Source organism: Thunnus albacares, chromosome 20, assembly GCF_914725855.1.
Source record: "Thunnus albacares chromosome 20, fThuAlb1.1, whole genome shotgun sequence".
NCBI classification, from domain to species: domain Eukaryota; kingdom Metazoa; phylum Chordata; class Actinopteri; order Scombriformes; family Scombridae; genus Thunnus; species Thunnus albacares.
In genome coordinates this window covers 21,067,673-21,094,062 of record NC_058125.1, presented here as the reverse complement: position 1 = coordinate 21,094,062, position 26,390 = coordinate 21,067,673, and the positions used below count along the sequence as shown (strand labels likewise).

Here is a 26,390-nt window from a genome sequence, read left to right as displayed (position 1 = left end):
ACTTATTTGTCGTGTTGTATTTACCCAAGAGCCACCTGGTGGGGGCCTCCTCTGTCCTGAGGGTGGGGAAGGGGAAGTTCCTGCGTACGTCTGGCGAGCTGCGGAACTCGTACTGGGAGGCGGTGAACATTTCGCCGTCTGATTAACAGATCGTATAATGTTTCAGTGGATGGACAAAGAAAAAGAGAGAGAGAGAAAGTTGGCAATCTGAGATAAATCAGATGTAAATGAAAGCTGTTGGATCCGTGCTCAAGTTGTTCAAATTAATAATGTCTCTCCTGAGTCTTCATTTTATTCTGTTGCACATATATTTAAAAGAAAGGTTAAGATAAAGTCTCTCTTAAAATAATATTCACATGCCAAATGTACACTGAAAGAGTTACTGGTTGCTGTAATCATCTTCAGCAGTCTGTGTTAGTCAAATCGAGTTGGTTTGTAGGTTTATTTTTGCTTGTTTGTCTCAGTAGTGATAATAATTAATGATATTTATACGGCACCTTTCAGATAAAGTGACAAAATGCTTTACAAGGGAAAAAAAGGATTAAAATATGTCAACACTACAGTTATATGAAATCAGGCAATTAGAAGCACATAAATAAGATAAACCGGTGAAATAAACAAATAAAACAGATAAAACTAAGCCCTATCATTAATAAAAAATATATTTTTACAGATAGGTGTTGACAAGTGATTTAAAAGATGTTACTGAATCTGTAAGACAGTCCTGGTGGTCTCAGTAACAAACCTACATGAGACCACCAGGACGCATCACTCTCAGCAAGGAAACATTGATTTTCATACTACAGACTGTAACTTTGGAAGATAACCATTCGATTTATCCAACTTAGTCTGCAGAAGCCTCATATTTGCCTCAGCTGAGCTGGATGGAACAAGGACTGCAGATTTTGACCCAATTTCTTATATTATAGTCATGTTAGTACAGAAAGAAGGCCAGTATGGAAAGAATGAATGATTACAGCAACTCTTGGCATGTGAACATTGTATTAAAATGGACTCTGATCCTTTACTATAAACATTTAAAACATTTCCTTCCTTTACCGTTGCTCTCTAATCAGTTGAGTCATCTATTGAAGCTTGTGCAGTGTTGACATATTGTGTTTTATCCTCCCTTTTAAAAACATTTTGCAATATATTTAAATATTTTCTATATTTTCTAATGTTAACCATTTGCATGCCTCTCTAGTCTAGAGCTTTATTCTCTGCTTCCCTCATCTGCCTGCTGCTTTGACTACACCAACATACTGTTCATAGAATAGATAAAATGCAAATTTGGGAAGCGTACCTACAAGGAGGCCAGTGTATCCCTTGGCTGGGTCATACGGACACCTGTCTCTGCCCTCCTCAAAGCCTGAGGAGAAGCTGAACCGCTCTGCATCCTTACAGAGAGGAGTCAATGAATCTTTTTATGTCAATTATAGTCATAATTGTGCTTTGTAGTGTACTGAAATGAAATCACATGGAGGTCTTACTATATAAGCACAGAGAGGTCTGAAGGCGTTTGTTCCGCAGACGTACAGGTGAGTCTCGTTGTACCGCTGCAGAAAGCGGATGTGATTGTAACACTCTGTCTGCAGAGAACAGGGAACAAAACAGGTTATTTCTGGAGAGAACACAGATCAGTTAATCTACTACATGCAAAAAGGGGCTATTTTATGCAAATAATTAATGAGGGAGGTTTCAATGCCCAACGTCCAGTTTAACGTTTAATGAAAAGTGGATTGAGGATTATCCATTTTACTGCTGTCAGAAGTAATCCGCACATCACAAAGCAGAAATGTTTAATTTGTGTTTTCTAATAATAAAGATTTTAGAGGGGTTTTTTGCAAAGAAAAAGTGTATAAGAGTGTAGAGATGCAGCCTTGTACCTGATTGTCTCTGCCTTTGTTTAGACACTGCTTCTTCTGTTCAGGGGAAGCATCCCAATCAATCTAAAAACAATGGGGGGTAATAAGGATGACTCAGATAGCTCAATAACTAGAGAGTGAAAAATAAATAGAAAGATCTATAGATAGACAGAGGAAGAAGAAAACAGGTGTGTGATAAACAGAAACAGAGAAAAGAGAAGGACAGCACACTTAATTTTCTGGCTGTGCAGCGAAACACGTCACCGAGTTCTGACTCTCTTCAGTAACCCTTAAATAAACGCCTGGTGCATTTAATCCGATATCCATAAAATTGGAGGAACACAATGGGATTTACTCAATCTGCTTAAGGCTATTATTAGTTAGTCCTCCTTTAAGGAAATAAGAGTAAACTAGTGAAATGGGGTTTGCTCTTTTCTTTTCTGAAATTAAGTGATGATCTGTGGAAGACGCTTTGCAGCTTCTTGGCACACTCACTGTTAGGTTTGCAGGTGTGGAGATGTCGGAGGTGTTGAGGGCGTACAGAGCTCCTCTGCCTCCCACGTACAGCAGCCCGGCCTCCTCTTCCAACAGCAGGGTGCTGTAGTTCCGAGAAGAGCCGTTGAAACGAGCGCTGCCCAACAGGCCTGGAGAAATGCAGCATGACACATCACAACAAAGGTTTTCTCCAAATAACTACGGCCTAAATATGAGCAAATATGACATTTGATGTGGTTGTTTTTCATGGTTTGGGCTAGGCCCCCTAAGGGAAATCTTAATGCTATAGCATACAGTGATATTTTGGATATTTGGATGCGGATTTTGGTGTGTTTTTGAGTTTGTGGGAACAGAGAGCTAGGTCCACAACAAATTTTGCTTAAATGTTTATATTCTAGGTATATGTAGCACTGTAATATCTCTGTGTTTGTACGAGGCAATTGTGGGCAAATAAAGGAGCAGAAGAGGTAACATTTTCTCAATTGAATTTCCTGGAAATTTCTCTTATCAAGACATAAAATATATTGGCAAAGGCATGTGGGCAAGGTGCTACTTTTGATCTGGTTTGGGCCCCTTAGTTTCAAAGGATGCTACAACATACGATGATATTTGATATTGCTTCCAATTCCTTGGCGACAAATTCAGGAAGGTGTTATGTGCACCTATAAAGAAATGGTTTTCCTAGTTTGGTGTGGGAGAACATGACTGGCCATCACATACAACCCCGTCTGACACTTTTGTGATGAACTGGAACACCCACTGTGAGCCAGACCTCATCACCCAACATCAGTGGTGACCTCTCTAATGCTCTAGAAGCTGAATGGGAGCAAATTCCTGAAGCCAAGTCCCAAAAGCCTGTGGAAAGTCTTATAGCAGCAGATTAAAGCTCATAGTTTTGGTTCGACAATCACATATGGTGTAATATTCAGGTGTCCACTTACTTTTGGCCATATATATTTCACACTTTCAATTTCAAAAATCAGAATGATTTGCTGTTGAAGTGACACTAAACTGCAACTGACTCTGATCTAATTCAATAGATTTGATTGAAATTTATGGACTGTGGAAAATAAAATAACATAATACGTCTGCTTGCATTGCTGGCTAATCATCTATGTACTTCCAGCAGTTACGCTGTGATCCCCTGGCCCTCCCAGCTGCTCTGGGCCCTTCTCGCTTCACCAAGACAATGAACAGGAGAACAGATTAACCACGACATGCGAGCAGGGCCCTCACACCCCAGAAAATCTATTGGAGGGGGACAAATATAGGTTATCTTATTACCAGGAGCTGGGACACGCTGCCATCGGTTCACAATGAAAGGAGAGCTAGGAAAGGATGGGAAAAGGAGGATGTGTGCTGATTAATATGCCCATCTGCACTCTGCTGACTCATATTCCTCAGTGTAACATTGTCGATACCTTCAACTAACCCTGTAGGTTTTCTGTTGACAGCTGTTGTGTCTGCATGCTTGGTTTTTTCTACTTCTGTATGTCAGATTGATTTAATCAGACATTAATCTCCATCTGCATCTAACTTTTAGTGCAGATCAAATCACTCTAAACCTCCTGCTGCACTAACACTGAAGAAGATCTTTCATACACAGATTGAAAAACAATGTCCTCCTTTTTCAGTGTCTCACAGCAGCAGAGCAACCTGACCCATTTCTGAGGTGCTACACCAGGGGTGTGTTCAAATATTTAGTGTTGCACCAGGCCAATTATTTTGCAATGGATAAATAATCTCTTTTTCTGTACTGAGAACAAAAGATTAACGACCAAAAAACATTAAATTTTATACATACTATTCCATATTAGAGCTAAACCTAATTTGGGTCACTTACAGTATACTCCCTCATCAGCCTCCTTCACACACACACACACACGCGCGCGTACACACTCGTGCACACACAGCACTGACGATGATGATGTTGTGGCAGTACTGCTGATGCGATGTGGCAGTACTGGGGCACGATTCCTGCTGCATGCCCTAAAATTTTTGCCTCCCCTGTGCCCCCCATCCCCACATTCTCCATTCAACAGTGCTCCCAGTAAACACTCCAGCGACTCCCCCCCTCATCTCCCAGATCTGCCAGTCTTACCATCATGCAGTCACACTAAGCGTGTTCATCTGGGGTGTGTAGACTGGGATTGCTCAAGTAAGTGTGAAGTGTAAAGTTAAGACTGAAGCTTTTACACCAAACTACAGACTGCAGTAGTGCATTTGGACCTGGACATCCTTAGGATCGGGTATTGTTTGAATTCTTTCAATACTGGTACCAATAGGATAACTAAGATTTGGTACTCATAGCAAAATCATACATTTTATTTTACCTTAATTTGACCCCTTGTTTGTTTTGGTTGTCCAGTGCTGATATGTTGAGTTGGCAGCTAAGACAGAGAACATTGTATCCGTCGTAACAAGACTTTTTTTCCCATGTAAACTAAATGTTCTGAAATGCTTTATTTCTGACTTTGTGGAATTGTACATTATGATCTGTCATGTGGTCATCCTGGTTGTTATTGTCTAGTCTCTTGTAAGCCCATATGAGCTGGGCACCAGAAAGATGCAGGATACTTAAATAAACAATTCATTCAATCAATCTACAAAACCCTATTTTTCCTTTAAAAAAGACAGTTCTTAATTACATTAAGAGGTTTCCCACAACGCTGAGTCCATATCTGTTTTTAAATCTAGCCTACAATTAACTCATCTTTTTTGGGGGGGATTTGTTAGTTTTTTGCTGTATGTAAAGTGCTCCTGGGTTATGTGAAAGACGCTTAAAATTAAATTAATTGTTTATTATTATTACATCTGTATGTTTGACAACAGACAAGTGGCTGTACAAGAATGTTACCTAAATGAAATAGTCTAAAATTAACTAATATAATAATCTGATGAAAGAATAAGTTAATAAAACTACGAACTAGAGTTGAAATGATTAGTTGATTAACTTGATCGTCAGAAAATTAATCGCCAACTATTTTGATAATTGATTAATCATTAAAGTAAGTTTTACAGACAGACATTCTCTAGATACAGTTACTCACTTGTGAGGATTTTTTCTTCATCTCATGAGATACTGAACTGAATATCTTTGGGGGGTTTTTTGACTGTTGGTCAGAAGAAACAAGCGATTTTGAAGACGTCACATTGGACATTTTATAAGTCAAACAATTAACCAGTCAATTTATAAAATAATCAGCAGGTTGACTGATAATAAAAATAATAGATGGCTGCAGCTTCACTAAAAACAGTATTCAAAGTATTCAATGCCAACTTTTGGTATTTGACGGTTTTCAATACTTAATCCGAAGAAGCTTTAAGGCTCAATAACCAGCTTTAGCCATCCACAGAACAAATATCACACCCACATGTGATTATTGATGATCTCATTCCAAAACCAGAGGCATTAACAGCCCCGACTATTCTGGGAAGGCTCTCCACCAGATTTTGTAACCTGGCTGTAGGGATTTACTCCCATTCAGCCTCAAAACGGTTTCTTTACGGACGTGGCTTTGTGCACGGAGGCATGATGAGACAGGAAACGGGCCAAACCGTTGTCTAAAATATCAGTGTACGTCAGAAAATATGTGTACATAGAGTATCTACGTGTCTGTTACCACACATTCAAGACCTAAAACTATGGATTTAATGCAAAAAAAAAAAGATGAGTAATGTTTCATTGTACACAAACAGAATGAAACAAAAATAACGAGTTTTCTGCTCAGAAACAGTCGTGTTTAAGTTGCTGTCAAACCAGTTAAAGGATCCTCCAACTCAAACTGGAATCCCTGTTTGTGGAAAAACAAAGAAACATGACGACAAACATTCTTTGAGGGTTTGAATTTACTTAATTACATCTCGTATTTTCTCAACTTTCTCACTATAATTCATGATGACCACGATGATAATGGGGACGACAGCGAGTCTCCCAGGGCGTTTGATCTTGCGTAATACAACACGATGAAAAAGTGGTTAGAGTTTCCCCCGACATCACATGGGAGGCGTCTTCTCTCCCACATGACTGGCTGCTTGTCTAACTGTCACATGGACACGCTGGGCGATGACAGCAGCACTGCGAGAGCCCGTCGACTTTCCAGAAGACCAGAGACTGAGTCACACTGCTCTCTCTCTCTCTCTCTCTCTCTCTCTCTCTCTCTCTCGCCGCCCACCTTCCTTCCTGCCAGCCGTTTCTTACTGGTTATATCGCTGACAGCCAAAAAGCCACCGGGACCCTCTCACTGGTCAATAGTTAGATTATTATCATACAGGTCTAGACTCATTATACAGTGACAGGAAGAATGTCACCGCATACAGCTCCTGGTAGAGGAAACAACCCGTAGAAGTTACAAAACATCAACTCTGCAGCTTTTTAAAGAGCAGTGACATTTAAAAAAAAATACTGCATTTTAACGTCGTCAGTCTGAGCCATTAGTGCACGGTAAATATTATAAGCCTCTGCATTAAGAGAAAGAGGCTGCTGTTCTTTCAGCATTAGTGAAGCTTTCAGAGCAGGTGGTAAAATTTGTGAGAGACAAATTGTTTCCAACATTTTTGTCTTCTTCGGTAAACTGGGAGAATAAACACTCTTATACAGAGCAACAACAACAGGGTGTTTTTTTCAGGAAATGTGCTCTTAGGTTTGATTACACTGATAAAAATACATGGAAGCCAATCATCTCAACCTTGATCTCATTTAGTTATGGAAATTATATGCAAAGGATCACAAATATCTTAAAGAAAGAGCAAGCAAAGTGTTTTAGTAGAGTGCTCAAATATCAGTATTGGGGCTATGGGTTATATCGAATGTGCAGAATTCTTATGTGATTATAGCATCTCTAAAGGATAATTACGGGTTTATTTCAATTCTTATTTTCATTGTTTGAGCCATCATTTCTTTTATGTGTGATAATACTGTACTCAGTAATTTAATTGCTGAGATCTGGGGAACAGCTCAACATCACTACAATGCCACAAAAACATCAGTAAAGGACAAACACAGCTGCAGTCAAACAGGTTGTAAACAAACTCCAAGGTTAGCCAAACTTATTTGTCAGAAAAAGCGAAGGCAAATGGTAAACAAGTTTAGACAGACTTTTTTAGCAATGTCGCCACATTCCCAGATCTCGGTAATTTCTTTTTGAGTATAATGTTATCATAAATGACGACAAAAGCTATGAAAATAAGGCCAAATTTGTAATAAACCCAAGCGACAATTACCCTGGCCTGAGACTGAAGCCAGTTTAATTCCACCAACAGCACCAACTAGACGCTGGCTTGAAGCTGAAACGTCAACTTCTCTCTGGAAATACTGAGTCAGTCATTTTTTTCAATGAGTCATTATGGTCTCATTCGCTAAATTCAGGCCCTCTAAAAAGTGTGTTAGTGGTCATTTTGGAAATTATTGCTTCATTTGACGATTCATAGTAGCTTTGATGTCTGCCGTGTGGGTGTTGACTGACAGCTGTGATTGACAGTTTGCAATATTTCAGTAAGTTTAATGTCACTTGATTATGATACCTGCCCTGTTAGCACAATTTAGCTAAAGTAGCTCATGTTAGCCTGAGTGTGCACCGCTCAGTGTTTCCGTTAAACTAGCATTTGTTCAGTCTGAGGTAGCGGGGTGTGTTTCCAGAGCCTGAAAGGCAACACCTAACACTCCTTATCCGGAGGGTCCTGGCTCCGAATGGAAAAGATGGCGCTGACTATAAGCTGCAACTCTGGGCTTCAAACTGGCTCCAATCCAAACCAATAGGTGATGTCAAACCTCAATACGTCCATCTTTATACACAGTCTGTGAATAAACCACAATTATTCATTCTCAGTGTCAAAGAGTATTCAAAAATTCAATTTTAGTGAACCGCACTTTCTCACAAACTGATTCCCACGGTGACAATGATGGCAATAATTCTATAACTCTCAATAAAATCTACAGCTAGGACTGTATAACTGCCACCTATAATTTCTCATAATCTGTCATCCTCAGATATGAGTAAGCAATGAGCAACTCCTACGACACAGCCAAAGGTCAGGACACGCTGGGGGGGTGGGGGTGGGGGGGAGCTCTGGCATGAGGGGACGGGAGTCACGCAGCAGGGCACCCTCTCACACACACACACACTCAGGTGCATAAAAGGTGCGCACACAACAACTGAATCTGTACATTGATAAGCAAAAAAGAAGAGAGGGTGACAGAAAGAAAGACAGATAGCAAAAACACACACACACACAATAATACATGAACAATAAAACATCGTCCTTCTCACTAGCACGCTGCATGTTCTCTGAGATTACGTTTAAAGAAAGTTATGCAAACATAATGCCAGCCCAAGGCGATGTAAAGAGCCCATTACTCGTGAGTCACCCGAGAGTGAGCAAAAAGCCTTGGTCTCTATCTTATAAAAATAGTGTTTGCATGATATAACAAGCGCAGTGCTTGATGAGAAGGACTATGATGACATACAAAATGTCCCTGGCCCCCACGAGGCAGCAGAGGCAGAGCGACCTTGATCTCAGACCTGTCATGATTCGTGTGTTGTTTTAATGCGGGCGACACGCTGACTTGTTGGCACATTTTTCAACAACCTGACACCCCTCGATCTCTGGTCACCCAGATTTATGACGGGGAGAAAACCAATGTTCAGTTTAGTATGAACCACAGAAGTGAAAATCAATGGGCTGCAATTACAGCTGTGCTCTAAAACCAATCTGTCAGCGACCTGAAAAAAGAACAAAATAAATTGGTCTTTTTTACTCGAACACACACACACACACACACACAAAGCTTCTGCTTAGTGTAGAAAGTACAAATAAACAACCAGATAAAGCCCATATAAAAGTGCTATTTTATGCAATTTCAATATCCTACAAAAGGACTGAACAGATTGTCATATTCCTTGTTATGGTGACTGTTATTTTATCAACATTATCTTTATGATCACATCTGTTTTGTTGTTGTTTACTTTCTTCATATCTTTATTTGCTTTGTTATAAGTCTGCGTGATTATGAGTATGTGTTGTTGCTTATCTTAGCCAAGAGGCTTCAGTAAAAGAGATATTTATTCTCAGCGAGGCACTTTCTTGTTTAAATAAAGTTCTTCTTATACATTATTTATCACTGACTTGAAGAAGAATACTGATTTTACACATTAAGGTCAGTTTATTAATAATGGGAAGAACTAGAAAGTTGAGTTTTATAATGTTTTGTGTGAAGGTTCTGTCTCTCACATACACTCTAGTTTGCAAGGTAAAAGACTAAAATGATAATTTTCCATCAAAATTTTCCCCAAATTTTCTGTCTATATTTGACAGATTGTCTTGTTACTGTAGGACTACTGCTCCGTGCAACAAGCTGTAAACCCAACATTGACATATTATGACCTTATAAGATTTTAAAGCTGCGGCGATTAGTCGATTAATCAGTTTGTCAATCAGCAGAAAGTTAAATGGCAACTATTTTGATAATCAAATAACCATTTTCAGTCCTTTTTTAAGCAAAAATGCCAAATATTCAGTGGTTGCAGCTTCTTAAATGTGAGAATTTGAAGCTTTTAAGTGTCGTACATGATAGTAAACTGAATATCTTTGGCTTTTGAACGATTGATCAGACAAGACAGGATATTTGAAGACGTCTCTTTGATCTTTAAGAAATTAAAACAGGTATTTTTCTCCATTTTATGACACTTTATAAGCAAAACAATTAATCAAGAAAATAATTGGCAGATGAATCAATAATAAATAAAATAATCGTTAGTTTCAGCCCTAATAAGATTGTTATGGTGAACATAACATTTATTTGCACTCTTGTTTCTGGCCACCTGTGTTCTTCTAAAAATAATAATAAATAATTAGCTCAAAGACCCCAAAGAGCTGAGGAGGACTACGGAGTCGGATGATTATTCTCTGTGGGCTCATCACTGCGAGCGACCTCTTTCTTTAACGACAGAAACATAAGCAGTATGAAAACATAGCAAACATTTTTCCTCACCATTAGCATAGCCATGAATACACTAAGTCAGCAACAGACCCATGAAGTTGACCTACCCTTCCCTGAAGCCACTATTATGCACACACACACACACACACACACACACACACACACACACACACACACACACACACACACACACACACACACACACACACTGTTACTTGTGCTTTGTTACAAAATCAATGAGGAAAGTCAACAAAGCGCTGAGGTGTGCCAGAAGCCTCTCAGCCCGCTGTTCAGTTTCTATTTACTGTTGTCATCCTGTATGCACATGAATGTATGTGTGTGAGTGTGTGTGTGTGTGTGTGTATGTGTGTGTTAACGCAGACCCGCTTGTGTAACTGTTCAGAGTACATCGTTCGATGATGTCACGATTCCTGCCTCGCTTCTGTGTCTCCCTACCTGTTCCCACTTCCCCCGGTGGCTCTCTCCCTCTCTCTCTCTCTCTCTCCCCGTGTGAGTTGAGACAGGTGTGCTGGCGTCACAGCAGAGCCCCACCAGCTGCAACCTGCTCCATAATCAAGACCTCTACTTATACTAAGCCCATCCAGATCCCGGGTCTCTGTCTCCTGTTCTCCACAGTCCCGTCTGCTCCGTCTCCGGTCCCTGTCTCCTGTCCCTCATCTTATCAGTCCTGCTTCCCTGCCTTGGACCCTTGTTCTTCTCTGCTTTACCCCCCCACGGATACCGCTCCACACCTGCTCCCCTTGCCCCAGCTTGCCTCAGCTCCCGGTTCTCGGAAACCAGCCCTAGCCCCAGGTTCCCAGCTACCAGTCCAAGCTTCCCCATGGCCTGCATTCCCTTATGCTCGCCTTAAAATAAATACCTTGTCACTACCACATCCCTACGTAACAGATGCGACTAAGAGGTCAAAACGACTGCCCCTCTGAAACATCTGTCAGTTTTTCCAGTCACCACACACACACACACTTCACACTTATTTCACCCTTCATCTGTCTCTTGTGAAAGAGTGAAGACATCTCTGTCAGTGACTCAGAAGATCTGAGGAGAGTGTATTTGTGTGTTCGCCAGAGTCAATGTGTCTCACCACTGAGCCGTCACAGGTGGCGCGTCCAGAATGTGCGCACTCACACTCAGACATATTTGTAATCCTCCATGTGGAGTCCGAGATGGTAGTAAATCCAGTGTGTGTGTGTGTGTGTGTGTGTTTCTACCAGAGTGTGTGACTTCCTCTGTGACTCACTGATCACTAGACTCACCATAGAGAGCATGTGACACACACACATGCACACACACACACACATGCATCTTTACAAAAAGATTTGGGAACAAATGCTGGAAGGAAAGACTGACTTAACTTCTTTGGACAGTGTCAGAACTGTCAGTTGTTGTCAACTCTATCCACATTATATAAGCATCTCTTCACTTCTTCCAGGCTTAAGAGTCAATGAACATGACAATTATGTAAGCAATGATACACTACTGGGTGTCCTGATATACAAAAATAGACTGAGAATGCGGAGCAGAGTGGCATTTCCTCCACTGAGTCCATTATTTTCTATATCAGGACACCTCAGAGTGTATTAATGCACTTATCTCACTGCCAATTACCAGAGGCAAATACAGAAATACATTTTTTTAAAGCTTGTTTACAGTCAGTCTAAGCCACAGTTAGGCTAGTTTCACCATAGATGGTTACTGTTACTGGAGCAGAGGTGTTGTTGTTGTTGTTGTTACCTGAAGTTGCAGTACAAACAATACAACTTTATTGTCCTCTGCAGTGGAAATGTTTCCCCCGGGAGCCTATTCATTAATATGCAAATCACATAACTGCAACGTCTGTGGTTCGATTGTTGCATGTCATACCCCCGTCGCTCTACCCATGTCTCCTGTCTCTCTCTCTCTCTCTCTGCTCTTTAAACTATCAAAACTAAAGGCAAAACAAACAACAATCTGAAAAAAAAGACATGGAACATTAAAACTAAAATATAAAAAAACAAAAAAAAGCATTTTGGATGGCATAGACACCCCGATTCCAATCACTACTGGCACTGATTAAGAACAGTAGTTAAACTGAAACTACACTTTCCAGTCAATGATATTAAAAAGACAAATAAATCTGATTGACAAGAGCTGTGACACTGTTTACACCAAAAGTCTGAATACATAGTATCTGCGATTTCTGTCTCCGCTCCAATACAAAGGAGATAAATGGATATTCAAAACAAACTCTCGTAATCCACATAGCCTGCTGTCAACAGTTTGTACAAGGACTATTTCTTTGGTGGAAGGTAGTTCCAATGAAACCTTTTCACAGGTCTGTGGTTAACAGGTTTCTCTGTCTGGTGTTTTTTTTTTGACACAAGATGAAGAGTGTGAACTGTGAAGTGCAGGAAAATGACATGTGCTCATTTTGGCCTGCTCATTAACCGGTGGCGCCTAATTTTGTTGACAGTGTCGGTGTTCTCTGTCTATTTGGTCCTATTTAGGTTGAATGCATTATCCTCCGGACTGTTCGGACTGGGTCAGAGTGCCATTAAGTCCTTTTCAAATTATGTTTCCTTTTTTTGGAAATTAACCTTATGCATGTGAGGTTTGGGTAACTTTTCCAAGAGTCTGTTTCAGATAAAGACCTTCGCCACAGGCATTATTACATTCATCGTTGTATTGGTGTAGAGGCAGATATGTCAAATTTCATAAAACCAAAACCATCCTGCATGGCTAGACAGGAAAATTGGAAAAGTGGTAGAGAAAATTAGAAATCTTACGTGGGGAAAATAGAGAGTAGATAATTGATTAAATGTGTGCCAAAAACAAACAAAAATGGGAAAATGAAGGAGCTGAAAGATAAAACGTGCAAATGAAAGTGAAATGAATAGAACTTGGGTAAAATAAATACAGTTTTAATTCAATTCATCAACTGATTGCTGGTAAAGGAAAACACTACTTATGATGACACAAACCATTTGCCAAGTTTGTGTCAGAGCTGAAACTTTCATAGGTTGTTTTTTTTTTTTTTTTTTTATGCAGGGAGACTGCAGAATGAGATGAAAGACTGACTTTCATCTCAGAAAAGAAAGCCAAGCATCACCCTGCACACAACACCCAAATAGTCCCAGTGTTATTTCAGGTCTCACTAGATGCTATCAGTGAATCACCAATAAGATCCCGTCAGAATGACGCATCAGCACTATCAGAGGGGAATGAGATCAAAGCATCGTGGAAGTCTCAGAGGATTTACGGGTCCAAAGCATGAAATGTCGCCACAGAGAGAGAAAAAAAATGTGTTGTCAGCTCTGGTGAAAACAAACGGAGCCAACATGGTGTACCGACACTGTCACGTGGTTGAGACAGATAAACAACTTCAGTCCAAGCAGCAGCGGCCAAGCTGATAACCAAAGTAAATCATCAATGTTTTCTGTGTTTAATAGATGCAGCTGCTCAGTGCTGCATGCTGAGACAATAATAGACTTGGCTCAACGCTGTAATTACCATACATGATGAAGAAAACTCTTCATCTATAATAAAGCATCAAGTTGACAGGGTTTATTACCACCACAATAATAATAGTGTGAACCGTGAAAAGTTTTACTACCGAGACCCCTTCCATCATCTCAGCTTGTCATAGCAGTAAGAGACAACTTACAGTTCATCAATATTTCAGAACTGCATTACTTCAGGTCTGGTGGCAGACAACCAAACAACCAAAGCAGACACCACAGTTGAGTTCAGAATACAGTCAAGCGTTAATCTCACTACTGAGAGAGAACAACAACAACAAAAAAAAAAGCAGCCACTATGTCACATAAACACACATGTTCCAATTTGAGTTGTCTAATTTGCCCACATAAGTTGCACACATAACTGGATTCCTGAAAGGCAATATTTTATATATAATATTCAATCTCCTTATCATAAAGAAGAGATTTTCTGAAGCTCGCGACTAGGACCATTTAATTGATTAAATACCTGAAGAAGAGTCTTGTCTGCAGAGGTGCAATTTAACTATTTGCTAACATTTACATAAGCAGCTAGTTTTGTTAGCGAGCAAATTGCCCCAGATGTAGATACCAATGCATTTAGCTACAACAGCTAATTCGGGGGGCTATTTACTTTTGATCAGACTTGGAGACAAGTGTTTGAAATTACTTAAAAGTTTGGACACACCTCCTCATTGAATGAGAAAGTGTGTCCAAACTTTTGACTGGTTTGAAAAGTTTTAGTTGGCTCCTGCTGTTTACCCTGATGTACACGCTGTTTCCTGAATCTCTACCCAGGTTGAAAACTTGAATTGCTCTTAATATATTATTTTTATTTACTGCTACTTTTACTTAAAACCTGCAATCATTTAATTTTTGGCCACTTGAGGCAGCAGCTGTAAACACAACACAACTGTGGATACATATCATCAACGATATGACAAACTCGTTAGCAAACAGTTGCCTATTAACACATCCAGCAGACATGGAGCAACATTATATATTTGAAGTCAAGTTTCCACCAATTCTTCAGAAAAATATGTGGCTCTTTATCTACTAAATGCTAACGCTAAATGCTCGACTTTTTTGTATGTTAGCTTTGGTGCTGGGCAGATCTGGGCTTTCTGACTTTTTCACTTTAAACAGCTGACTGCTGCTGCTGCTGGAACAACAATGAGCTGAGAGATGCTAACATGCTCCATAAAGCTGATGGAAACTTCATATCTGGGTTATAATTGTCTGTGGATTTGATGAGCGACCTCTTTCACATTACATGTACTCGGTGATATAAAAGTATCGATTAGTGCAGCATTAAGTAATGGATGAGAATATTTACTAACACCACTGCTTATTAGTTTTAAAAGTAGTATCTTCATTGACAAAATGTTACAGTTGCAAGTTCCTTACAGTATGTGGGATCATTTCTTTTTCGTTTCTTCTACAGCGGGTCGTCCGACACACACCTGTCCCTCGAGATTTCACACAAGAGTGCATAAAGACATTCTGTGACATTTTCCCTTCCTGTAACTCTGGCTCTCAGTGATACAGCATGTCCTTGTACTCCCACTCTTGCAGGCCATCTGTAAAGCATACTGTAAATTAATGAGCGCCCCCTCACCCCAGCTGAGAGACATATTATAAATCCTCCCACACAGTCTCCCATAGGTGGTGGTACAAGTTGAGGCAGCTACACCCACATACAACATCAATCTAAGCTATCTCCATATGCAGTACTGCACACCCGGGCAGACATATCATATTTACGAGGCGGAACTCGCCACTCCATCCCCCCCCCCGAGTGACATGTGTCGCCACAGGGAAAGTGACAGGCTGTGCGTGTGTGCAGATTTTACATAGGATTAAATGCGTGCCCAAATAGCTGTCTCCCCACGAACATACAACAAAACCACACACACGCGTAGGGGGTACTCAGACACACAGGGAGACTGATGAAACGCATGCTGACACACGTGCACATCCTGCACTCTCACATGGACTCACACGCTTCCCCTGATGATCACAAAGTAGGTCAAGGACAACTTTCTACGAGGGCAAGGAGGAAAATAAAATCTGTGATGACGGACTGGCTGCAGCACGGGGAAAGTGCTCACATTAAGCAGAATATGTATGATTTATAATGTGAGGCAGAGTCAGAGATGTGTAAATAAATAGCCACAGGCAGGACAATTGAGAGAAGGCTTTCAAAACAGACAATGACTTCTGTCTACGATGCACTTATAAACATACTGTGAGGCTTAATGAATTATACATGCTGCCCCATTTGATGAACTAATTAGAGTTAATCGAGTGCGTCCTTTTCATTTGCTTGATAAATATCTGTACTGATATTAGAGATCAGGCCAGTGCTGGCAGCCCCCACTGGTTGCAGTAGACAGCTCCACAAAAGTATTGCCATGTTCAGTATTTGTGTATGCTGCAGTGCCTGCTATAAATACTTTTTCCTCAATATTTCTCCACAGCACAACGAATCGGTACAATATGAAGCACAACTTGGATCTCGAAGGAGGAATATTCACAGAATTTCCTTTCTCTCCAGGCAAACAAAATACAAATTTTTGAGATAATTCATCTCAGGTTTGATTAAAAGGATGCACCATAAAGTAGCAAACACGCAGTAAGAAAGTGGCTCCTCCTGTGTAATATTCTCATCTCTCTGAGTGATTGTGATTCAGAACGTCAAGCAGCACATCCTCCCATCACCAAGACATCATCTCTTTCACACTGCAACACTCTCAACGGCTCTTGTGACATTGCGCCGGAGAGCTCGGCTTGGCAATGGAGCCGGCCCTGTTCACTCCACCTGCTCTCTAATAATAATCATCCTCAGAGGAATGGAGAGGAGAGGAGTGGAGGTAAGAGCACAGCTATCCGATCAAGTCTGCCAGTGCCGGAGTTCCCTTCTTGCTGCAGCTGCAGTGGTAGCCTCTGCCGCAGTGATATGGAGCGAGGGGAGAGGGAGGGGAAAGGTGAGCTGGTGGGAAGTGAGAGGGGGGTAAGGTACAGGGAGGAAGGCAGAGATGCTGATAGTGTGTGTAAATGCCCACTCCTTGCCAAAATACACCTATTCAGCAGTATTTTCTGCATGGACACTAACAGGCCTACTGTGTACAGGTCTTCTTTTATGGAGGCCTCTTGTCTATTGTTTCATTAGAGGTGTTTGCTGAGCTGTGTGATCTAGGACAGGGCTTGAGAGAGGCGATTAATAACTCTGTGCATGAAGGAGTTGTCTTCAGGGCCAACTTCAGAAACTGTGCCACTTCTTTAACGGGGAGGGGAGGAAGGAAATCAGGGCAGTGAGGTGTGTGTGTGTGTGTTTAGCAGGCTTGTGCAAGTGTGTGCGCATGAGTGCGTCTGGCTTTGGTTAGCCTCCTCACCTTTGGAAAACACAGTAGTCCTGGGAGTGACATCCAGGTCCAGAGACGGGCTAAAGGGGAAGGCCCACAGCTGTGACAGCCTGGTGAGGAGCATCAGGAGCAGCATGAGGAGCAGGAGGGGCTGGACTGATCTCGGGTCTCCCATGTTTAACACGCAGACCTGGGTCCAAGCGCAGCCTCGACTGAGCTCAGTTCGTTGAACGCACAAAATCGAAGCGTGAGAAGTATCTTTAGGCCCAGCAGCAAGCAAATGCAGATTCTTTGATTATCTTCCGGCTGAGAACACAGTCGGTCTACGCAGAGAAAGAGAAAAACAACATATAATTAAAGGAGAAATTGTTCAGCATATCAGACAAGAGGCTGTTGTCTTTAGTTCAGGGAGATGATTTAAAATCAGAAGGAACTTGCAAAACAAAGACTCTACCACCTTTACAAAGGGAGAATAAAGTCATACAGTACTTATTAGTATTATTTTAAGTTTAAATATTAAGGTAAATCCTCATCACAAATCTATCATTTATGTTTTATGATACCTACAGGAAAATACAATCTCCAATCTTACCTTAATGAACGTAATGTTTAACAGAAATAGACATTAAGGATGCTTTAAGATATTTTAAACATGCATGATGACGATAATGAACTTTGGTCAGGAGATACAGTGTATGAACTTTCTTGCCTACTTGACAGCATGTGTAGAAAATTACTTGCTGATATGCATCATCACTCTCTGATTACAACCAATTAGTCAAAGTGAATGACTAAGGTGTTGTTGCATAAAAGACCATTTAAAAAGTTTTGGGAGTTAAATAATGCGTCCCTGTGATATTGCAACACACAACTCCACCTCTTAATTAGCTGTGTGCACACTGGAGCAGCATGACGGATAATCTAGAGATTAGGCCCCGTGCCATCAGCACATTCTACGCCTGGCTGCCCGTTCTCTGGTTCTGTCACTGATCAAAGGGTCAACACTGTGAATCCCGCTCTGCAGCACAGTGACACTGGAGAATTCTCAGTTTAATCCTCACGGCTGCCGCTGCCGCTGCTGCTGCTAATCACTCGCAGCACGAATCACAACGAGGCTAATGACCTTTGTGTTAGCATTTTGGGTGCTAAGCTTTGAAACCAACCTATAAGATGACAAAATGAGAGATGAGATGGGGAAGAGTCAGAGTGAAGGTGCAGGAGTTCCCTCCTCTTAACGTTTGAGACCCACTGGATTTCTTAAGGTTTATTTTCATGAATTTCTTTCCCAAAACCTGCCCTTGCTGTGTTGCCTAAATCGTCGTGAACAATCCAAATCATAGAATAAATGCCTTACTTGATTTTCACAACACTAACTTGTCATCTTGGCCTATACTGTAGGATGGAGGAGTCTCAGGCACTTCAGCCCCTGTATGTTACCTACATACCCTCCATGTGACTAAATTGACTAAACCACTTGAGAGCTCAAAATATAAACATAACTAGACTGTAAACTGTTTGCAAGTCAATGTAAGAGCTAAATGTCCATATATACTTTAAGAAAAGGTCTCTTCTGTTCTGGCTTCCTCCTCCTAAATATATTTGTAATAGAAACTACAAAAAAACAAAACATTTTGGACCAGAGGGCAGGTAAGTAACACACAGGTAAGAGATGCACATTCCTGTTATGTTAGAACTGTATTAGCGTATCACATGATACGTTTAAAGGTGCAGTGTGTAGAATTTAGTGGCATCTAGCAGAACAGACTTGGCAGAATTGGAATATAATATTAATAAGTATGTTTTAATTAGTGTATTATCATCTCAAAAAAAAGAATTGTTGTGTTTTCATTACCTGAGAATGAGCCCTTTATATCTACATAGAAAGCAATTCCTTTTCCACGGACACCACCATGTTGCACCGCCATGCTTCTACAGTAGCCCAGAATGGACAAACCAAACACTGGTTCTAGAGAGGACCTTTTACGGCCACGGTAGGTCTTCCTACACACTTGGAAGGGGAGGGTTGAGGGTTGAGGGGTATTCAGTTGGTTGCAATCTTCAACCTCACTGCTAGATGCCTCTAAATTTTACACACTGGCCCTTTAAACTGAGTTTTTGTTTTGTGTTGCACAGAGATGGAAAGCAAAACCCTCCTTAATTGTTGGCCAATTTTAGCTGGTTGGTGTTTGCAAGAATTTCAGTTTGAAATTGTGAGTTGTTTATGTTTTGGTGAAAAATAGTTTCAGTTATTCTGAAAGTAGTTGTGCACCTTTTTTCAACATTGGAAAGAGGAAGAAGGAGGAAATGCTACTGACTGCAGCTTCAAAGGGATTAGACGGCACTGTTTTTGACAACAACAACAAATTCCTGTTAAGATAAATTCTTTTCGAAGCAGCTTCCAAGTGGCAGCTCAAACTTTTATCATTTCTCCTTTTTGTTTGTATCATGTAATGACTGCCTTTATATGAAAAAAGTCTTAGTTCTTCAAGAAGAAAGATTCAGTTAGCATGGCGCTATCGATAGTTAGCTTGCTAATGACTTTGACTTTGTCTGTTTCCCGCTCGATCTGTGTTTCTCTTTACCTTAACCTCAACCCAACCTGAACTCTAACACCAACCAATCATCTCTGACTAACCACAACCTACCCGAAAGCCTTGACCCGAAACTTGTTTCTGAAAGGGGGTATAGGAGCTATTTATCATCTGTTTTTATTACTTGATTTATTCTCAAAAAACCACAAGAAAACAAAAACTGACACCTTTTGTCTGCTTACAATTCATTCATATGGTGCGTGAGTGGACAAATAGCCACAACCGAGGTTTTTTGAAGGGCAAAGACTGTTTATACTCGCTAAACTCTTCAGTTATGTTTCACGCTGTGTGTGGGACCATAGCTGTGAAGAAAGGCAGTAAAAAATGAATCCTACTTTGTTGTACAAACATCTCTACAACCAATGATGATCAGCTACAAAACAACAAGATGGAAGAGAATCTCCATCACAAGGTCGCGCCATAAAAGCAGTCTTTACAACTTGCAATCGGCGGTCGAACAACAATGCAGTGTGAATCTCGTTTGTTGTCCTGAACTTTGTGAGCATCTCCAACACCATTGTCTTCTAAAACTGATGGTATATAAAACAGAGGACAGCAGATCAATCAGACAAGCGGGCATGCTGGCGAGAAGCACTTTGGTGTGGTTTTGTCAGCTGCTGCCCTCATGCAACACAAAGCAAAAACATCATTGTCTCAACACATCTGCATTTGCGTTGTGTGTGTGTGTGTGCTGTTCTACAGGAGCTGGCGAGGGCGTTGACAACACAGTGTTGCCTCAATGACGAAAGCATGGAAACTCCAGGAGGGAAAAGTAAACACTACCACACATCGGCACGACACATGTCTCATGCATGATGGGACACAGGAGGAATCGAACAAAACAGCAGGTAACACCTTTTACTTATTAGTTTCCTCCTGTTTATTAATCCATACAGCTGGGCCTGCAAAACATCTACTGGGACTTTTTAGCCATCTGGTCCTCATCAGAAATCCTGAAATTAAGTCATTACTTGCCTGCAGAATATGAAGGGATTTGAGTATTATATAGCTGTTTTCCAATATGAGGAACCGTCAGGCAGGACAGAATGATTTGCTAAATAAAGTAGTCTGACATTTCTGTAGAAAGATCGATAAAAAAGCGAGCTATTCATGTGTTTCCGTTCAACTGGTGCCACTTAAAATGTCAAACACAGTCATACTTTTGTGCTAAAGCCATCAACCAACAAATACAGAATAAATAGACTTTATTAATAGGATTATGTGCTATATATCCTATATTTAGTATGATATCTATACATTTACTTCCTTTTTTTTTTCTTTATTCAAACCCGGTGAGGAGCTGCAGGCATAGAAATGAACCATAAATGAGATTTCTCGCACATTAAAGGCAGAATAAGTTCACTGTGATGTGGAGAAATCTTAAAACAAATCTTCTCTGAGAAGCATGAAATTAAGATTTTGTCCCAAACAACGTGCAATTCAAACAGTGGAAATATAAACATCATAGGAGAATTGTTGTTTTCAGTCAGGTTTTTTCTGGTAATTACAGCTGATAAAATCCATTCAACATGCCAATATACTCACAACTGAGTGTGTAATGATTTCTTGGGACTCAAAGGGATATATATGCTGAATTTAAAAATGTACAGGTGCCTGTAATATTATTAAAATCATCCCCTACATCATCTGTAATAACAGATCATCTCACCATATTTGTCTTTCCTGTAATTGAATCATAAGATGGAGACCAGAGCCATCAGAAATGTCAACGTTGTGATAAAATAACACTCAAATCAATCAAATCCAGTATATTCTAACTTGCACATTTTGTGGTATATGTTGTCTATTTGTCACATGTATATTCTAATATGTAAAGTGACCTGCTTGGTCAATTTTAGCCTTGAAGATCAAACAAACACCATGTCAACACCCTGCTCCTCTCTGCACTTCTCTCTTGTCCTCACTGGAGAGATGAGATTACCGCCTCAGTCGTCGCTATCACTTTATAATACGGCTAAATACACTGTAATTAATGTCTATAGTAGTAGTATAATAGTTAATAAATAAATCAATTACTAATGTGTTATAGATCACCCATTAATAAGAACAATATTTGGGTTGCCAGGTTGTGGCAGGTGTTTATCCTCCTTGCTTTGTGTTTTTAGGTTGCTCTTTAATTCATCATGAAGACCCCTCCAATGGACCGTTTGACCTCTGACCCTCTACCACAATTAATTTATTAACAACTTTTATAAAGGCAGACTTAATGGATAACTTAGAACTAACAGTCATAAGGCAATTACAGATATCCTTCAAACTTTTGCTGATGCCTTATTGGAAATAAAGAAACTATTGACCCTTTATTGACAACTTTATTACTGGTTTGACTTTGTTACTGACTCAACAGCAATGATGGAAACAACAAATTACATCTACTCAAGTGCTGTAATTAATCAGAATTTTGAAATGTTTGTAATTTACTTGAGTATTTCTATTTTATGCAACTTTACACATACTCCACAATATTTCAGAGGGAATATTATACTTTGTACTCTATTACATTTATCTGACAGTACAGTTACAAGTTACCTTTAAAATGAAGACTTTATAAACAAGATATATGATCAACTTATAAAACATGATAACTGTTATAGCTTAAATTACCCAAGGGTATATAAATTAGTTAGAAAGAGCTTCATCTCGACCTACTACAACACTGACATACTGCTAACACAGTAATGCATCAATAGTAATGATCCAACAACATAATATATATCATAACATTCTGAAAGGGTCAGTTGTGGATAATAAATACTTTCATTTTTGATATTTAAGGTACATTTTGCTTTTAATACTTTCACACTTTTACTCAAGATTTTGAATGCAGGATTTTTTACTGTTGCTCACGCAAAGGATCTGGCAACCCAAAGAGTTTTAATATCGTATAAATGATGTATGAAGCATTAGCATATTAACCATTATTAAAACCACTAAAGTAGTACGCTACCCATCTTGCAGCACCCATATTTAATGAACCAATTAAACTAATTTCTGACTGAAGTTACTGTTGGCAGTGTCCTTTTAAAAAAAACTCAATCATGTCCAATTAAAAGCTAATTTTAGCCGTTTTTGATGGTCAAGTTTAATTAACTTGTTATTTCAAACCTTTTTTTTTTTTTTTTTACTCCTACTCAGTCCAACTCAGAGACTAATCTCCCTTCTCTCTGTCCACTTGTCTTTGTCTCATGAGGCTTACGTTCACCTCTGGCCTAGTTCTTCCAAAAGTAAAACAGGCACACAGCTTAAATGAAGGAAAAATAATTAACATAATTAACGTACATAACATACATATCCTACTTTGCCATTAGGAACAATACAGCCAGCTCGGAGGTATAAGTGATGATACAAAAAAAAGGCTTACTCACATTGCCCCAACATTATATTCATTACTACACTAAACTTACATGAATATGGGCTTTTAAGTAACAACTGGCTAAGGCAGTTCGCGCGCCATTAACGTGCACTCACCCCATGTGCACCTGTCCGACCTGGACTGCAGCACTGAAGAGGGAAAACAGCACTGTGCACTCCCTTTAATCACCTTCACCTGAGTGTAGGTGGATGTGTAGAGAGAGTGTGCGTAGGGAAAGTGAAAGAGACAACGCAGATTCAATATGACGATACAGTTGACTGACTCACCTGATTGTTTGAGTCCTTTCCGCGGCGAACACTGAGCTCCTCTACTCTGCTGCTTCTGCTGCTGCTGCAGTTACCCAATGCAATGCTCACCATGTCCTCCCCCCCGTTTCCCCTCCCTCTCTCTCTCTCTCTCTCTCTCTCTCTCGCTCTCTCTCTCTCTCTCTCTCTCTCTCTCTCTCTCTCTCTCTCTGAAGGTGTGTTAAGACCTTCAGTGTTCAGAGCGAAGCGCGCGCATATTTCACCGTTTGTGTTTATTCGCGTCCAACAGCCAAAATACGAACTGTTTCTGAGAACTCACCAGATACTCGATCTGTTTCTGTTGTTTTCCCAACAGTCTCCCTCGTCTCTATACGTTTATTAAGATTCATAAAACATCTTCAACTCGCACGGACGCGTCTTCGCGTCAACTCGCGCCGCCCCGGGCGAATTCGCGTCGTTCCATTGACTTTGTATGTAATCGCGCCGCGTCTAAAATTCGCTTCTTCCTTCTGTCTGAACGCTCTCCTCTCTCTCTCTCTCTCTCTCTCTCTCTCTCTCTCTCTCTCTCTCTCTCTCTCTCTCTCTCTCTCTCTCACACACACACACACACAGACACACACACTTGTTTTGATACATTATCATTGTTTTTTTTTTTTTTTTAAATGATACAACAAATGTTAAGAAATAAATACTTCACAAATATATCCTGGTAAAATTTTTAGAGCTAATGTCATTTTGATGTCTATAATTCACTGACATTACAGCCTATCTTGGTCTGGACACTCCTGAAAAACAGAAATGGTTAAATGAATAAAAAATATAGCCTACTTTGAGAAGAACTCAAAGGGTACAGTACAATAATGTCCTTATATTTCAATGTCGAGCACAGAAAAACTATGAAGACCACATAGAAATATAACTGAAACCTTTCAGTGGTACCTCTCATTATAAATACTCCCTGAAAACTGTGGACACTTAGAATTCAAGCTTTTTAATGTAATAAAGTAATGAATGTAGTTGAATATCTTTGTGATCTGTGCTTCATGTCTGACCCCTTCTGGTGGAGAGATGGAAAGACAAAAACTCAAGGTATTGTCTTTTAATACTTTCTATCCTCTATCTGCATATTTCCATAAGTGTTTAAGGGCAGGAGTATAACTTGTGACATGTGTTACATATATGATTTAATTTACACCAACGTGAAGTTCACATATGGTCACAACAAGATATTTCCTAAAGTTTCTCCTCTGTATACAAGCTGGAACAGCAGAATAGTGAATACACAGACGGTCCAACACTGATATAGACATGGAAACCAAAAACAAAGGGTTTTTTTTTTCATTTGATGTATTAAGATGCAGTTTACTACGGCGATGTCTGACATGTTTTACTCTGCCCAAATAAAGAAAAAATGGTTAATATGTTGTAGTTGATGTAAAAACACTATTCAGATGTGTCTCTTTCACAGCAGATATTTTTGAATTGTCATAGTAGGACAATCACAGGTGTTACTGACTGAAGTGTCCCAGTAAACCAGCAGGAGCTGACAGGTACAACAGGATCCTGAAACTAAAGAGCTAAAGAGAATTCAGCCATCATTAGTTTCATTAATTACACCTGTACTGTGTTAAAATGTAATTTGTTTTTTTTAAAGCTGATGGTTTAGTTCAGTTGTTTAGTATACACTGCTCATTTAAAACATACTGCATATGTATTTTATTGGCCAAGTCTTAACCTAAAACAGGAAAAATAATTTGATTAGATCTCTGAGTTTGAGTATTCCCATGGATTTCATTGATTACAGTTATGAGCAGGTGTTTAATCATCTTTTGTAAAAAAAAAAATCTGTTATGAAACTTATCCTCCTCTTTCCACTTGTAGTCCATGAATTCAGACCTAGCCGGACTTTTAATAAGGAATTATATTATACTTTCAGTATTATATCCATGCAAAAAGACTGAAGATGAGACCAGATCTTCATGATATCTGTCCTGTTGCTGTTTCAGATACTCAGATTCTCCTCAAGATGACATGAAGTGTACAACACAAAGAGTAAATGTGCCTTTCATAAATAATCTGAGAGATATATGCTGTTTTAAATTATGTTAAATCTGTTTTAATGCTGAAATGATAAAAGGAAGTGTTTAAAGAGTTATTTTTAAACCTTGTGACAGTTATACATTGTAAAAAGCACCGAGATTTACACCACTTTATCACACTGGCAGGGTTTAAGAAGTTGGCTGAGAAAGATGAATAGGGATGAAATCTTATATAATGACTTCCTTTATGGTATAAAATACAAACCCATCCACCTGTATTGTTTATTCTTTGTGCTAGACAGTCTGACTCTACCAGCTGGAGCAAAACACAGCAAAGCAGTGGAGTACAAAAACTATGTAAGTAAGAGTTTACATGTCTATAAATAAAATAAACAATTTTGTGAAACAGAATTGATTTTTTCATATATTTTTTAATCCTTTCTCATGACCCCTCATATTTATATATTGGGACTACTTGGGAGGTCTAGACCCTCAGGTTGGGAACAGGAAGGGGGGCTGCTCAAGTGGGAATTTAACAGGACGCATTCATTTTTAATTGTGCAGTGAAAGAGCACATCAAAAGAGCATGTGGGGGATCACCCTCTATACACACCACTGCAATAAATCTTACACAGACAAGGATATAATCATTATCAATGAGTGAAAATTGAGCACAAGAGCTCAGGTCTTTGTGCAGCTGCCCTACAGCCACATTAAAATTGTCAATACTGTGTGTAATCAATAGTGTGTGTAATGTGTGAGAAGGGTAAGAGATGGTCTATCTTTACTAAACCCTCAAGAGAATTCCTGGTTCAGGACAGGTTCACAGTTTTTCAAGTCTGTCTTAAAACAATAGTCAGGTGTCCAAATGAACATCGAAATAGGTTTTTCTTGTCATAATCGTTCATACTGACCATCAGAAGATCCCTTCATAATGCACTTACAATATAAGTGATGGGGGGA

At 39.8% G+C, this 26,390-nt stretch overlaps 1 protein-coding gene across 2 annotated transcripts in view; it reads right to left on the bottom strand.

Annotated features, from left to right (window-relative positions):
- Positions 1–23,489, bottom strand: part of sema4gb (sema domain, immunoglobulin domain (Ig), transmembrane domain (TM) and short cytoplasmic domain, (semaphorin) 4Gb) — a 42,716-nt gene extending 19,227 nt beyond the window's left edge. Inside the window, exons 1-7 of one of the 2 annotated variants that reach the window (XM_044337200.1) lie at positions 23,410–23,489; positions 17,189–17,481; positions 2,361–2,509; positions 1,887–1,949; positions 1,491–1,589; positions 1,304–1,397; positions 25–138 (exon numbers count right to left, since the gene is read on the bottom strand). In XM_044337200.1, the coding sequence (XP_044193135.1) occupies positions 25–138; positions 1,304–1,397; positions 1,491–1,589; positions 1,887–1,949; positions 2,361–2,509; positions 17,189–17,333 (664 nt within the window). In that variant the 5' untranslated portion in view covers positions 17,334–17,481; positions 23,410–23,489. The other variant, XM_044337201.1, reaches the window with a different exon arrangement.
- Between the last annotated feature and the right edge of the window lie 2,901 nt (positions 23,490–26,390).